Here is a 17,923-nt window from a genome sequence, read left to right on the forward strand (position 1 = left end):
ATGCATTAAAACTGATCCCAGACCTGCTCTAAACTTGACTATAGTGACATAAATGGCGTTCGCAATGGGACCGCATTCAAACGCTGTTTGAAAGTGAATTTGTGGCAAACGGTTTCCTCGAGACTGTCTCATTTGCCACAAAACCACCCTCTGCAGTGATGCCAAAGAACATGCTGAGATTTTGGAGCTATTGTGTGAAATACTCCCGCATCCCTTTTCAGGGCTGACTGCTTGGGTCAGGCGCTTCTTGCTTCACAATCAGCAGCCGTTACAAAGCCTGCTGCCGCTCCCGACGGCGTGGGCACTTAACCTGAGTCCCTCCAGCTGCGTAAGTGGCTACAGCTGTCCTGGAGTCCTGGCAGAACCAAGCTTCTTCCACCCAGTCAAAAAGGACGCTGGATCCATGCCATCCTGCCCCAGGACATCAGTCACCACTCGCTTTGTTTTTATCAAGAGCATGGGTGGGAGACTTTCCCACATTCACATAGCGAAGGGTAGCCCACCTTTAGCACATGTGCGTTTCATAATGTTGTTTATATATAATGTAAGACTGTGACTGCTGTCCCAGACTCAATGTGAAATATAATGTCAATTTTACCGACTCTAAGAGGCTCCGTCAACTGTTGAAAAATCAGAGCGAGCAAAATTTAAAAAGACAGTTCTTCAGCATTTCTTTGCCATTTGGGGAATTGCGATAATGGAGGTACTTAGTCAGGCAGGTAATAGAAGTCATAATAGTTTCACTGTGAAAAAAATGACCCAGCAAAAAAAAGGTGGGGACAAACCTTTAGCTGGATATTGTAAAGTAAGAGAAGCAGCAGACAACAATGGAACAATGGCTATTCAGATCATACACAGTCCCAAATATATTTATAATGGCAATCCTGCCACTGTATTTGTTTATGATAATGACTAAGAAAACATTTCAGTATTATCTTCAAGAGTCATCCAAAGCTATACCCGTAATGGTTAAAACAATGACACCATTACAACTCATTAGCGATTGCCACAAAACAACAACAATTGTATTTGATAATAGGACTGGGAATTGCCCTCAAGCTGAATTTGAACTCAGTTGACTTTCATACAAGTGAGTGGAGTATGTGCATTACTTTCCAGTAATTCAACACAGAAAGTTACATCTAAGAATATACATCGTGGACTGTGAGGTATTCATATTTTCTCAGTGAGGCCTGTAAGCTTCCTTACCTTCAGTTTCTTCACATTCACACAGGGATCATTAGAGAAACTCTCAGTGTCTGCAATCTGGATGTCTGCCTTCTCCAGCTCATTGGTCAAATCATTCCGCACCTGTCAGAGAGGGAGAATGAGTGAGAGAGGGAACTAGAAATGAAAGAGAACTGAATGAATGGAGGGTTTGTGGATGGTGAACCACCCAGAAAAGTAGCCAATCAAAGGCAGAACTCCCTTCCTCTGATACATGTCTCAATTCACTCTAATCTCCTGCCGATCTGACGCTCCCCCTGCATCCCAATCAGCCTGGAGCATCCGTGGAAATCTTTCCTCCAAGAGTCCCACTGGGCTATGGATAAAACATGACTCCAACCAGCTCTGCTCCCCACAGACTTCATCCATCCTTGTCCATAGATGCTTTTGAAAAATGGACCAGTCCCTTGCATATAAAATCTCAATACCTTCCGCTCTCCACAAAGATTGATGGCGTGGGATTCAAAGCATGTACTGTACTATATTGAGCGGCAGTGTATTGTGTAACACAAAGGGTGTTAAGAAAGGGATTTTTTCATACCCTCAAAACCACTTTCTGCAAAAATTCCAACCTATCAACAAGTCGTGGGTCAAACACATTACCCAAAAATACACTCAAACATGGGTATTTGTGAGCATTTCAGAGAAAGCATAAATCAAGTAGAGAGACACAAGTGCACAATGGTGGGTGTCAAGAAGCTCTGGAGGCTAATTTACCGTAAACATTATTCTTTATCTCACCTAGATACACGAACTGGGTATGCCCCGAAGGCCTACAGTTTAAGGTTTTCCAAAGACACTGCAGTCCAAATTTCAAATATCTGCAAGATTTCCTGAGACACTTCAATAGTTGTCTGGCTATCAACAGCCTAAGCTTGAATGAAATTGAAATTGAACAATTTTCTGGGGAGTCTGCTCTGTATTTTCTACTGCATAAGAGATGTGATAAACGAGCATTATTTGAATGACTCTGTATGCAATTGTATAGTCCTTCAACCAATCAGACCACAAGAGGCGTGGTCAACGGGCAACGACCCATTGCTTCTCTATCCGTCTTCCTGTTAAACCCGCCAATAGCGCGCCAGGTGGATAAGCCAGTCTACGATTGGTTCCCGCAAAAGTGTAACAGAAGCAGTAGAAATGAATGTACAGGTTTAAAGACTCAGTTGCAGGTTGAAGTCAAATCACCGGCAGATCAGGCTGGGTTTACCCAGTTTACATGCACGTTCTTAAGCCGATTATGCCTAATAAGCAGGCAATAAACATTGTCACGTAAACGCGGTAACCTGTTTTCTTTTATCGGCGGAAGGTCATAAACGGCTTAAGCACCGGTCAGGACAGGTAGTTTTTTGCCTCTTACCCCGATTTCGCACTGCATGTAAATACATTAACCTTGCTTTCTGTCGGCTTATTGAAGTGCGCATGTGTGATAGGTGACAAAAACGCAAACTTAGAGCAGATTTAAACGCATCCAGACAGAGCGAGTGAGCGTTTTGCATGAAATAAGGACATATATCACAAACACACTCTTTTAAGACCCAGAAAATTGTAAAGATGTGTTCTCATCTCATGCAGTAGAAGTAGAAGAGGTTCAGTCAAAACGCTGCATCTGTATCTGCATGAGGGATAATATGAGCCGTACATTTCTTTCTGACATGGCGCACGCTTTATGTTACATCACAACGGAATACTCAGAGTCAGATACGGACATTATTATTTTTGACCTCACTACGTCAAGGAAATAACCCGGTTTATTAATATAAGTCATGTAAACGCGGTTTACTTGCGTTGTCAGTATACTGGTTTACATGTAAATGGGGAAAACTGGTTATTTCAATAAGCTGATATTTGTGAGTAATCAGCTTACTGGTGTGCATGTAAACGTGCTCATGGGCAGTAAAATGATGAAGGTACTGTTAAATGTCAAAAGTACTGTACGGTACAGGGAAAAACTCTTAGAGAAGCTTCAGCTTCAAACTTATTATCTTAAATACAGTGTTAAATATTAACACAGATATTTTGTCTGTTGATTCATGGCTCTCACTCTGTACGTATTGTTTAAAAGATCATTGAACCAGTCTAATTATTCAGAGCTACTCAGAGCAACTCACCTACTAGTCCATTTTGAAAATAAACTACCGTTCAAAATGAATACTTTTATTCAGCAAGGACACATTAAATTAAATTACAGTAAAGACATTTACAATGCTACAAAATATATCAATTTCGAATAAATGTTATTCTTCTGAACTTTTTATTCATCAAAGAATCATGAAGCAAATATTTCACTGTTTTCACAAAATGATCTGACTACTTGTGATCAGCCGTGATGCCTGCTAAAACCAGGCGTAAATGGTGTCAGATTGTGACAGAAACCTGAACTCATTCTGCCAGACGTTACCTGAAAAGCCTGGCTGATCCACATTGTCTTGATTACTGATGCATTGAGCATATTTGTAGCTTAATGCTGGCAGATCCTGGAAACCCCTTTCCACATGAACAAGTGTGTGTGTTTGTTTGCGTGGGTGTATGCGTATGTGGATTTCATGAGCATGTATATGCAATACGCAAGTGTGTGCTTGTGTGTGAACACAAGAGACCACCTGATTTAAGCAGAAGGAAAGAGAGACAGAAAGAGACGGGTGGGCACTGTAGTAAAGGAGCTCCAAAGGATTATGGGATTTGAGAGCTGTCCTAAAGCGGAGGAGAAATGAGCATGATGTGATGTGAAATACATAATGCATTTATGCACTGACCTGTCAAATGAACCCAGAGAAAAACGGTAAACAGGAAGCCGCATAAATCAAGTAGAGAGACACAGGTGCACAATGCTGGGTGTCAAGAAGCTCTGGAGGCTAATTTAACGTAAACCCAACATTATTCTCCATCTCACCTAGATACACGAAACTGGGTATGCCCCGAAGGCCTACAGTTTAAGGTTTTCCAAAGACACTGCAGTCCAAATTTCTGCAAGATTTCCTGAGTCACTTCAATAGTTGTCTGGCTATCAACAGCCCAAGCTTAATTGAAATTGAACATTGTTATTCAATTGTTATTTAAATGACTCTGCATGCAATTGTATAGTCCTTCAACCAATCAGACCACAAGAGGCGTGATCAACGAGACAGTAGTCCAGATTTCAACACAACCTATTTATAAATTATTTACCCAGTGTAGGGTTGGGTGACGTCCCCTAAATTGGCAGTTGACCATGTTTACAGTAAAACATCATAATGAATGATGATATCGTCGCCGGAGGGTATTTCACTATATCTCTTTACATAAATACTATTTTCTACTGAAATTAAACACTATAATTTCATTACTTTACTAACCCAACTAATTACTCATCTGGGTTTTTCCGTTGAAGAAACATTAAAATTTAAACATGGTCTATGGTGAAAGATATTAGACTTCTTAACTCACTTTTAGCATTTTGTTACAAAGCTATTCAGTTTTTTGTTATGCTATGCTTTGCACAACAAAAAATTAATTGTGCTGCTAATTAGAAGTGAAATGCATAAGTGTTGTTCCCGTTTTCTTGTTCTTGATTTGTTGTTCTTCTGTATTATAAGGGTCTTCTGTATTTCAGGTCATGTCATGCACATAATGTCAGCGCAGCTGACTACGGCAGCTGGTTTAGTCCAAAAATTATCAGTACTTTTGCATTTGTTTCTGTTCGAGGTCGGATCACGTTCTCCCCACAAACGAACCGCTCCAGAGTTTGTTTGAAAGCGGACTGAGACCACCTCTTCAAGGAGGTATCGGTACGCTTGTCTGGTCCGCTTTTGGTGCGAAACCGAGTGTGATTGCTGCTTTAACACCTGACAAAACTAACCGCACTGATGTCGGTCAACCATCACGATGGATGATGATATTGTAATGTAAAATTGGATACATTTAAAAATATAGCAGGTTAATTATTTATATGATGTATATTACAATGTTATAACAAACTATACGGGCCCTATTTTACCGATCTGAGCACATGGTCTGAAGCGCATCGTGCGGGTGTTCTTAGGGTGTCCGAATACACTTTTGCTAGTTTAAGACCAAAAACATGGTCTGCACACCAGGTGTATGGTCCAATACCCATGGCAGATTCATTATTTACATGGCCAAAATTGCGAGCCGAAAGACTGAACGCTTCTCTAGAGAGGAATTCTTTCATTTTTAATATTTAAAAATGTTTGTGTGCTGTTGCGTGTCCCTGTGTGTCTAAAAAGCAGAGTGCATGTGTGTTGGGAACCCACCTATAGGTGCATATTACTAAGGTAATTATATAAATATATATACTAATTATTTGGTATTAGCAGTAGCACTTCCCAAAAGTGATCCTGTTCTTCACGGCATCACAGATATCCACCAGTCATCATGAACCAAGCAGTAACAGTTTGTCTAGAGCTGCCAGGCCGGTAGATGATGAATTAGCAGGACTAGCATGGGTCACAGTTTGTTGTGTCTTTGCCTTATTTTCCCTCTTTTTTCTAAACCCACAGCAGTCCATCATCAGGCACATTTTCCATGCTGTTCAGGTCCCCGTGAGATCGAGTGCCACGAGTCTGTGATTGTCTGCATTTGGGGATATATAGGAAGGTGTGTGTGTGTCAGCCGGGATCTTCTCTGTGATGCAGACAGCACAATGAGGTCTGACAGAGGACAGTGGCCTGATAATGTAACCCACCACTGACTCATCAATATATGGGCACTGAGGATGTAAACTAGCTTTAATTTTAACTTAGAGTAGAAGGGGATGCTCAGAGATTTCTTTTTAATTGAGCTGTTTGTGAAATAGCTTTTATTAGGCATGTCTGATTTTGAATCACGTTAACATTTTTTTTTTTTTTTACACAATACTAGAATTATTATTGGTCAGGGTGTTGCTATGTGGTTGCCAATATATTTTTTTAAGCACTGCTAGTGTCAGAGAGGTTTTAGCATGTTGCCTTGTGGTTGCTAGGGTGCCACAGGCAGTCGCTAGGGTGTTGCTAGGATGGTTCTAGTGGTTGCTTACTGTGGTTGAAGAGAACAGTGTCTTTACTTTACTACTTTAGCAACTGTATTAAGGTTGTCAAAAGGTAACTTCATGTTAAAATATTAATTAAAATGTTTTAAAACAATTATTAACACATACCAAATTTGCTATTACTTACTTTCTTTCTTTCTTTCTTTATGTTTGCTTACTAAAGATTAAAGATTGACAATTGTATTCAATAATATTATATTGTATTTAAAAACTGTCAACATACTAATACAAAAATACTGGTTTTGAAGCTACATTTCCTTATTGTAATATAATACCTTTATCTCTGAGTATAACTTCATGTTTATACATTATATTATATATCTGCCATTAATTTTTTTTAAGAAAATCACCATATTTTGGTCAAAACGCTTTTTAAAGCACCTGCTTTAAATGAGGACATACCATAATAGACAGCATTATAGACTTTTATATACAGCTAATTATAACTCTAATTATAATGACAGCCTACTACTCCTAAAAAATATTTATAATTTTACCTTTGAGGACATTCCCATGGGAAGCTTCTGCAATCTTGTCCCCAGAGTATAGCTAAGTAAACATACATGTGCATATTTTCTCTTCACGAAACCCTGGACACTCACAACAAGCAAAGACAAGAAAAGAAACCCTTGATGCTTAAAGACAGATGTCCTATGTGCACTAATCTTTGTCCATGTGTTATTATTGGTTTGAAATACTCCCACTGGCCTCATGCACCTGTGTTCTGGGGGACAGATGTGAGAGAAAGACTGATGTAACAGTGGACAAGTCTGTACTGGATTGTGCAGTAGCGTCGGGATTCCCACGTCCTCCAGGAGCACGAACGCATCAGGATAGGCCAGACACAACGCAGGCGAAGAGTGAGAAAAAGCTAACACGTTTAATGCACCGCTGCGGCCAAGGGAACATATGCATCTATTTATAGCACAGGTTTTAATGAGCCTTAAAACTGAAACAGACGCGAACAGGCACAAAGCACAACACAATGGCCAATGCACGCACATGAGCTGATGCGAACAGATATAGAACTGCTCGTGAGGTCCGATCCGTGAAAGGAGGATTGGACGACTTGTGCTTGGATCATCTCCTTAGGGAATGCAATTAGCTCGGCTGAGCCAGCCGATTGTGCTTGTGTTGCCTGAATGTTTAATCAGTGATCAAACAAGCAGAAACTTCATTACACAGACACACACACACAGAGACACACAGAGACAGACAGACAGACAGACAGACAGACAGACAGACAGACAGACAGACAGACAGACAGACAGACAGACAGACAGACAGACAGACAGACAGACAGACAGACACACACACACACACACACACACACACACACACACACACACACACACGTACACCTGCATAGAGCTCCATTACTGAAGCTGCTGGAGTGTGTCCAACGGGTCACTAATGGAGCACCTTGGTGTAAAAGAGGACAGCGTATGTACAGTAGAGAAACCATATGGTGACCTGCTTAAAACACTCGCTTTCTCGCTTCATTTTCACACATTTAGAGAGATAGAGAGAGGGGGAGAGAGATGAAGAACCTTTAGTGTGACGCAAGTGGGATGGTCACACAGACCAAAATATCTGTAAACATTTGCTTTTAATTATTGCTGTACCCTGGATAGGATGCAAGCAAAGGATGGAATACTTTTTTAGGAATTTAGATCCAGGGAACATATGATCTTAGTAAGATTTCATAAAAGAATGATAACATATACATTAATACAATTTTAATTTATCATTCATTTTTTCTTAATAATGGTCAAACATATAAAGCTATAGAAATGTAGGCAATGTTCCGAAAAATATAATATAATAAAATATTAACAAAGATAAACTTCTAATATATACATAAAATAAACTTTTTATAAGAAATATATTTTTTCCTTAATTTGAAGGGGTGGTTGCATGTAATTTCACTTCACTTAGAGTGTAATGTTGCTGCTTCAGGAAGTTACAGCGCTGAACATTTAATGCAAACAGAGATATTGTCTTTTAAAGTTACAGCAGTTTATTGCCTACAAAAACGGCCGGTTTGGACTACAACGAGCTTCTTCCTGGGTTGGTGTCATCATAAACCCTTGCTAGTCACCGCAGATGTGACTTCTGCCCGTAATGGTAAGGGGCGTGGCGTTTCCGGACAACCTGTGCTTGGCATTTCAGCCAATAAAAATACACTAAACTACATTTGGCCATCTAACCAATCTAACCAGTCTGTCATTGAAGGCAGTTATCATCAGTGTTGGGGGTAATGAGTTACAAAGTAACGAATTACAGTAACGATATTACTTTTTTGAGTAACGAAGTAAAGTAAAGCATTACACTAAAAATATAGGTAACTACACTACTTTACTGGACTATAGGAACGCGCTTTCGTGCGTTACCCGAGTCGTGTTTGCCTGTGTGTGAAGTCTTGATCTGTTTACGTGTTTCGTGCATGCGCTGCGTGTGTGCTTGCCTGGGCAACGTTGCCATAGAGATCGATTTGAGTGACGTAGCTCCTGTTGCGAAAAGAAAGGGGGAGACGGGGACACTGACAGTGGCAAGCTTCAGATTACTTTCACTTTAGATAAACATTTTCACTTTTCTACTGTCCAGTGATAATTTGGAAAGAAAACAGAATGTAAGCTTACATGTTAATATAGCAATGAATGCAACCTTAATTGCGTGGAGAGGGGTAGCCTAATTAAATGCGACAATGCAGGATGTTTCGTTTTTAATGTAAACATTACAGGACCGTTTGACTGTTGCTCTAGCATCTCTTCCATACGTTTGCATAGCATTGTGCATGACGCGGCGTAGGCACGCAAGATGAAAATCTCATCTCTAGACATGCATAACGCATTTTAACCACAAAACCGCGACCTGTGAATGGCCCTACACTGATTAAGAGATAAACAGCGCATTTTTATTTAGTGCTTTTATTTAAACAGTCAGCTCCCTCATACATTCAGTTTACTGCAATCAACAACAAGCCAAAGAGGGCGTATCAATTGAACTAGGCGTTGCATTTTAAACACTTCTACACTATTTTCTAGCTCTGTCCATGTAATAAATGCACGTTCTTAAATGAGTTTTAAACTTTATCTTAAATAATTGGCCTTAAATGACGTTTATTCTCTTTCTTAAACACAAAGTGACCTTTTTTATATTTTTCATTGACCGTTTGAGGATTTTACATGAGGCATATATCTTTGTGCAGACAGGGATATTGTTCTTTCATATGGTTTTACGTGCCATTTTTTAAACATTTATACAATAAACACTGCTGACAGGCTAAGTGTTGATAGGGCTATGATATCTGTCCATGTACGCCTAATTAAAAAACGGGAAAGTAAAGTAATAAGTAGTGAAGTTACTTTTCAAATGCAGTAACTAGTAAAGTAATCTCATTACAATTTACAGAAGTAACTAGATTTTTTTGAGTAACTACCCCAACACTGGTTATTATCATGATGATTTCATTGTGTTAGTTTTTAAAATAAGTTTATTTTTACCTAGTTATCTGATGCTATAAAAACGGAGGGTGTGACGTCATGATTGACAGCTGAGATTAACATCATCTCTGAGTGAAGTTGTCACTGAGGCACTAACAAACTTTTTTCTGGATTTTTGGGAGCAGATTGGAGCTTCAGCTTTAATTTCTACATTTCCATTACTGTTTATTTCACACCAACATAATTAATTGTTCTGCAACTGTGAGAGTGTGGGCGGGCTTTTGATATCGCGACTGTACTTCCTGCTCTACTTCCTGCGCTCTACTGCACAACTCCGGTCCCGAAATCGCTACTGCGCAGACTCGGTCCCAAGATGTCAGCGCCGTGCAGGCCGCATGAAAGCTTCAACATGGGCCCACCCCTTTAAGTAATTATATATGTATTTATATATTTGTAAATAACATATGACCATATATATTTAAATGTTAAAATGTATATTATATGTAAATGTGACCCTGGACCACAAAACCATTCATAAGTCGCACAGATATATTTGTGGCAATAGGCAACAATACATTGTATGGGTCAAAATGAGCTATTTTTCTTGGCAAAAATCATTCGAATATTAAGTAAAGATTATGTTCTATGAAGATAGTTTGTAAATTTCCTACCGTAAATGTATCAAAAAAGTATTAATATTATTAGTAGTAGTAATATCGTTGTTAAGGATAACTTTATTTTTAAAGGCGCTTTTTCCAATAATTAGACTTTTTTTCACTCTCAGATGATGTATACCTCTCAATTTAAAAAAATAGCAAATATAAAACTTGTTTTTCATATAGATAACTGCATTTCATAAAATTACATTGTTTATATATAATAAAGGGGACTTTAGAGACAGACAGCCAGATAGATAGATAGATAGATAGATAGATAGATAGATAGATAGATAGATAGATAGATAGATAGATAGATAGATAGATAGATAGATAGATAGATAGATAGATAGATAGATAGATAGATAGATAGATAGATAGATAGATAGATAGATAGATAGATAGATAGATGAGAGTCAGATATGAGAGATGGACAGAGGTGTTGCCCTCAACACCTCAGAGACACATAATGCACAGCAATTTACACAAACAGACACAATCCTACTCATAGAGCGAGGCCTGACAAATGGATTTAATTCCTCATCGGGGGCCAAAGTCATCTAATCTTTTACCACATAAAAAGGGGATTGGGTCTTAATCTGTAAAACAGCATACTGGAGTGTGATTCATGCTGGAGTGTGAACAGCCCTTAATCCACTTATTGATAGACACTCAGGCAAAACACTGACAGCCTCCTGCAATGTGTCTGATATCAAGCAACCAACAGGACAGGTGCTAAATTACTTCACTGGAACAAGCTGAGATAGAAAAGCAGAGCATTCATGCACAAAGCACACACATGCCAATGAAAATCTCTTTGTTTATTTCTAGTATTTAAGGAAGGATTTCCATATATGCAATTAGACTAAATCACTTCTGCTTTTGAGATGAATATTAATAATCCTCTGTGCCACCAAACCCCAGTCAACCCAAATCTCCAAGAAAAGGCCAGCGAGTGAGGTTCTAGATCCACACCTCCTAATTTGTGTGACACAACAGATGCACCTCCTCCTGAAATATCACATCACACAGCACAGGCAACTCTCCTGCGATACGGCACCGCTGAGGGTGAGAGAGCGAGACACCGGCATGCTAATCAGGCTTCCAGTGCCCTCCTCAGGCAGGCTGATGATGGGATCAAGCTCTTCTTCAGTGCCTGTGTCAGCAACTCCATCCAGAAGCAAAGATAAAAGGATTTACACCTTGCTCAACTCTCCCTGGAGCTCCTTACCTCTCCAAAGTGCTGTTCAGTCATTCAGATACAGAGCGTTGCTTATTTACTTACAGAATTTACTTACTTATGTATAAATAAATATGCAGATTCTTGAGACATAATACAACTTTACCCGACAATCATTTAAAAAATGTAAATGTATTATTTTGTCTTTCACTAGAATGTTCTTAAAGGGATCCTATGCCTTTTTTTCATACTTTTTAAAGTATGTAATGTTGCTGTTAGTAAAAAAAAAGTCCTCAAAGTTACAAAGCAAAAACTCCACCCCAAAGGGAGTTATTCTCTATATAAGTAAGCAATGCAACTCCCCGAAATGCCTTGACTGTGTAGTCAAGTTTTACTTTTTGTTTTTTCGGAAACACAATGACATTTCAAAAAACACACTCGAAGCAGTTGACCAATCACAACACACTGTTCCAGTTGGCCAATCGGAAGGAGGGGCTTAACAGAGACTGACTGACAGACTGGGAAGAGAGGTGCTAAAATAATATAAAATATGAGAAAAATCATGTTTAATAAGTAAACGTATGAAGTATTCCCCAGTATTCTTAATATTCAATATAATGCAATACAATATTCATTTGAACATTCAAGCATGAAAACCTATTCTAGTAGACCCAAAAAACTAAATCAAGACTTTTTAAAATTAGCATAATAGGTCCATTAATACAAACTAGCCATTATATTAAGCTTTTTTAAATAAAGATTATGACAATATCACTCCATAAACTCATCTGTCCCCAAACTGTAATATGTTTCTATGTGTATTAAACTTTCAAACAACAGAATTGTGTATGTGCTGACAAAAGGATAAGATTCATAAAATTAAAAAAATCTGGCACAAAAATACGCAGATATGGCACTTGCTTTAATAATGCACAAGAAACCTGGTTTCCCATAAAATGAAATAAAAATGTGGCAAACCAATTCATCTACAGCACGCCATGCTATACATAATGAATACATATTGCATTTACTCTTGGTAAATGTTAATAAATGTGTGAATAATATCACACAGAACTATAATGCTGTTCATGAGTGCTATTCGCAATGGGGAAAGAAAATATTCTTAATTAGACATCAATCTTCAAATACAGTGCTATTAACATTTTTTAATCACTGCATTTTTGACCCACCAGAGAGGCATTTATCTTGTTTGCTACATATTTCCATTTGCAAATATTGTAAAAACAAAACAAAAAATAGTTTAGGTCTTGGTCAATAATTTACAGCCGCGTCCTTGCATTTTTAAAAATGAGGCAAAATCAGCCTTTAACTTGAACATTCTCTTTCCATAATTCACCTGTTACTCCATGTTACAATCATAGTATGTCAGCTTCGTTTCATAAATTGTAAATAAATTGTTTATTTAGAATAAATTCCCTGATTTGAAACTAGACATATAGTAAGCTAGCATCACAGATTGATTAGCTAATGTAATATTGGTGTGAACTGACAACAAAACTCAAATAATTTTTTGCACAAGAAATAATAATTCATTACAGCTCGACTGTGAGCCGTTCCCCCACACGTTTCTATCAGCAACATAAAACTTTAGTGTCAGCGTTAGTTCTCAGAGCAGCAGGATTTGCTAGCACTGGCAGTACCACTGATCCATGGCTAGGTGGATCTGTAATAATGATCCAGGTTTTAGATCTATCACCTGAGGAATACTTTGAACTCTGACAGCATACGGTTACTATGGAGCACTCGTGTGAGAAAGAGACGCTAATGTCTCTCTGCCCCTAGAGGGTTTCAGCTACATGTCCCATTGGAGGAAGGAATTTCCAGAGGCTTACAATAAACACACAAACACACGCGACATGACTCCTGATCATGTTATGTATAAATGTCTCAACCAATCAATTCCATCTATGTTTAGCTCAGTCATTGAAATGAGATCGACATTGAATTCCAAAGGGAAATCTTACTCCGTCTATTCATATGGAATACAAACAGAGGGAAAATGATACACACCCACACTCAAAAAGAAAACAATGCTTATATTTCTGAGAAGCACTCTTCCAAAACATGGTGGGCAGGTGAAGCTGGTTATGTGGAGCAATATAATATCTCTATATCTCTACAATACTTCATTTTCCCATGAGAAGGCATCAGTTAAAGGAATATACTGGGTTGCTTCAATACAAATTGGCATATATAGTTGAATACCACAAAAATAATTTAGACACGTACTTTTGTTTTCTTAAAAAAATAAAAAAAATAATTGAGGTTGCAGTGCGGCAATATTGGAATTTCATAAGCTAATGGAATGGAAAGTTAATGGAAGTTTTATATATACAACAAACTAGAATGCATTGTGTATTCTGACACCTTTCTATCAGAACCAACATTAACTTCTTGAGCAATTTGAGCTACAGTAACTAGTCTGTTTGATCGGACCACATGAACCAGCCTTCGCTTCCCTTGTGCATCAATGAGCCTTGGCCGCCCATTACCCTGTCATCGGTTCACAACAGTTAAAATGTTATATTTGAGCTGGAAAGTTGTTATTGATATTTTACGATATATTACGCCTATTTTAGGTTTTTAAGATGTCACAGCAAACAAATACAAAAAAGAATAATATTGTAATACTGGCTATATAACTACACAGAAAAGGTGAGGGATTTTATTCACACTAAAATATAACATGCATACTGTCTATGTCTTGTGGCTATACTATTAAAATCAGAGAGTATTTTAACATTTACGGATTGGCTCCATTCTCTTCCATTGTGCTAAATTCACAACATTTTAAAGGTATATGACCATCCAGTGAATATTAGTCTCTGTTCCTCTCAATTCTGATTTCATTTGAACTCCTACGGTGGCCGATTTAGTCCAAGATTAACACGGGAATCCCCCTCTTCACATTCGACGCGGTGCCATTGAGTCTTAAAACGCGAAAGGCGAAGCTTGAATTTACGGTATGTCCCTCTTTGGCTAATGTACTTTCAAGATGGAGGGGCAACATGGCGACCGGAATTCGAACCCCTCACCCGTATGTATTTTCATTGACATATTATAAACATACGAGAATAATTTATTACTTGAAAGAAGTAAATATACATTAATGAGCACATATATTTTTGAAAGAAGTGTTTTTAGCTAAGAATAAACTAAAAAAGTTACACAGTGTAGCTTTAAACACCTCTGATCGGCCGTTTTGTTCATGTGCTCAACATATACTTCTGTGATTGGCTGAGTGATCAACGGTTACACTTTTTTTGTTTATTTGCCTCTCTTAAGCACTTAGACACACTGCGATTTTGAACGCAGGCTTTTATCAGCAGATCCCTATATATCCACTGATAGACGGATTTGCAAAAAGACACCTGCGTTCTTGGTAATGGAGTTGGTATTTTGAGAACACTAGTCGCACCAAAATTAGAACAGAAAATACAATATTTATTTATATTATTATTTTATAATAATTATTGTTAACATTTTAGTTTGAAGACTGAGCCACAATATCATGATTCAAGATACATTCAGAAAGAGGAAAGATTATTTTTCTCAACATACCTCAGAAAAGCGCTGAACATCCTGGGTCAGGGTTCCCACTCTGCTCCAGTTGTAAAAGTTGAGAAACTTCACCACAGCGGGGTTCACAGCGTTGTCTGATGGGACCGTCCTGAAGAAATTTGGATACTTTTTCCTGTCTGCCAGGACAGGAGTTGTGGCCGCAAAAGAAAGCTGAAAAAGAATAAGGTTGAGTTTAGCTAAAGTCTCATTAAGATAAATCTGTTCAGTTGCAATTTTCCATGTAGGCCTATAAATACAGCTTTTATCTGTTGGAAAGATCAAAATCAAAAAAAAAAAAAAAAAAAAAAATACAATAAAAAAAAAAATCATAGACAAAGGTGCACAAAATCAGAGGATGCTGAGAGGTCTTATTAAAAATGTAATAACTTTTTTTTAAGGGATAGTTCCCTTTGAATTTGTGAAATGTATATTCTGTCATCATTTACTCACCCTCAAGTTGTTCCAAACTTGAATGAATTTCTTTCTTCTGCTAAACACAAAAAAAGATATTTCGAAGATTGTCGGTAACCAAACAGTTAATGGGCCCCAATGACTCCTATACTATTTTTCCCCCTTACTATAGAAGTCAATGGTGTCCAGAATATGGGTTTGGTTACCCATATTCTTCAAAATATCATCTTTTGTGTTTTGTGCTGTTTGGAACAACTTGAAGGTGAGTAAATGATGACAGAATTTACATTTTTGGGTAACTTTAAGTGTAATAGAGTACGATGTCGTATTTGGACTAAGACTGTGTTCACGTTCAGCTTTCTGCAGAATGCTGGATCGAAGGCAAATGGCCGGTCCATATAGCCAATGTGCCAGGACTCCAGGAGTCTACATTGTAGGTGTGAATGAATCAACACACTAACACGTCTCTATAAAAAGACAGCTCTCACACCTTTGGTGAGTGCCTGCGGTGATTGGAGCCATGAGCGGTTGCACTGCTGATGGTCAAACTCAGCATATCAGCTTGCATGTGTAAGTGTGTATTAAGATGCATTATCGAGCATTATATTTTGTGTTTGCACTCCATGGGGTTCAACAATAAATTTGGGCCAGTAGTTCAGATTTCGACTTGGATTGCCAACATTTACACCGACCCCCAGCACAAAAATATAATATTAATAAAATACTGTATGTACAAATTTTAGCAGTATTCATAATTATCAAAAAATGTTTTCATAATTTAAATTGAACATTTAAGCTTAAAAAAAAAAAAAAAAAAATGTAAATTGTTGTAATTTATAATAGTTGGGACTTTTACAGCTATAATGTAACTTTGACAGCTATAAACTTCTTTTCCTGGGATATTATGGCAGAGGGTGCAGAACGATATTGATTGTAACTGTTTATGATTTTTAACCCATGTTAACAGACGTTTTCTGACAAAACCCTTTTACCATTGGTTACGTATGCAACATATCCAAATGTTTACGTATGCAAGGCATATTATCATCTACTACACGATCAGCCAATCGTTTGAAGGTAAGGTGAGCAAGTGAATGGCCTGAAACTCTCTTACACTACTTCATTGTTGATTTCCGCTACATCTAGCTCTCCTCTACCTCAAGATACAGAAATATTAATAAGATTCTTTTAAAATGCTCCTATACACTGTTCAAGTATTGCATGCTAAGCATGTTTAAATCTTTTGAGCTTTCAAAAAGGAGACCGTTTAAAAGGGGCTTCACACTTTTGAAGACTTTTTTGCTCAAAACATGCCCTCTTTAATGTTGTCAAACACCAGGCAGAGCATTTTAAGCCTCAGCTGGAGCGAAAAACAAGCCAAGAACATCATGGTATGATTTTTATGCCAGTGCTACCGTCAGTAGATTAACAAATGTTCCTCCGGTTATAATACATCCTGAGGGTTGTTAGTCTCTCAGAGATAAACATATGGAAATGCTTTGAGTTCAAATAGCAAAAGCCGTCTTATACTTGTTAAAAAGGAGCACACTCGTTGCTTACAGTCATAAAATGTCTGTCGGGTACACGGCTGCACATTCAATTCGGTGGAATTTTCATTGCAAGGCACAAAAAAAAAAAAAGAGTCTAAACTGAATAGTGAATGGAAATGTAATCATTCAAAAGCTAGATGTTGATGTTTTTGTGAGAATTTATATGGATGGCTTGTTGAATTGGCAGGTGATTTAAGCAGCAATTTGCATGTAGTACTAACAGAGTAAACCACATTTCAAGAGCACAAGGAAACACCTTAATATAAAAAATGTGACAAGTTCCTATTCAATTCTTGTCTACATCAGGGTTTTACCTGAAAATTAACTCGGAATAGGACGGTCCTTTGCTTGGGATTGGATCAACTAAATTACTTTTCCTGTGAATAGAATTGAGGGTGAAATGGAATTGACTTTTGCTCTGGAGTGTGCATTGGCCGTGACCCCTGACCCCTGGCAAGCTGTGTGAACAGTTTCTCATCTCATCTCATTTGTGGCCCCTCTGGTGAATGAAGTGGTGACGTGATCACATGAACACAGTGCTGAAGGGAGCATGGTCTGAATACAGCTTGTTAGGTCTGCTTTCTGATAAAAGGAGATTCAGGCTCTGTTCCAGTTTGGTCGATATTATTTGTATAGCGCATTTCACAATACACATGGTTTCAAAGCAGCTTTACAGAAAATCTTGATGTTAATGTTTACAACTTAATATCTTCAATAATTAAGCAAGCATTTAGCAGATTAGACCTGGGCGATATAGTTTACATTTTAGGATACAAAAAACAAAGCATTTGAGATTTATTCGATAGTAACGCCTTACGCAAGTATAATTATACAGCACTCAATAA

The 17,923-nt window shown here is 38.0% G+C and overlaps 1 protein-coding gene across 1 annotated transcript in view; it reads right to left on the reverse strand.

Moving 5' to 3' along the window:
• Positions 1 to 17,923, reverse strand: part of gabbr2 (gamma-aminobutyric acid (GABA) B receptor, 2) — a 256,879-nt gene that overhangs the window by 89,159 nt on the left and 149,797 nt on the right. Inside the window, exons 3-4 of the mRNA XM_067424828.1 lie at positions 15,118 to 15,288; positions 1,210 to 1,311 (exon numbers count right to left, since the gene is read on the reverse strand). Of these exons, the coding sequence (XP_067280929.1) occupies positions 1,210 to 1,311; positions 15,118 to 15,288 (273 nt within the window). The remainder of the gene's footprint in view (positions 1 to 1,209; positions 1,312 to 15,117; positions 15,289 to 17,923) is intronic.

This window comes from Pseudorasbora parva, chromosome 19, assembly GCF_024679245.1.
Source record: "Pseudorasbora parva isolate DD20220531a chromosome 19, ASM2467924v1, whole genome shotgun sequence".
NCBI lineage: Eukaryota > Metazoa > Chordata > Actinopteri > Cypriniformes > Gobionidae > Pseudorasbora > Pseudorasbora parva.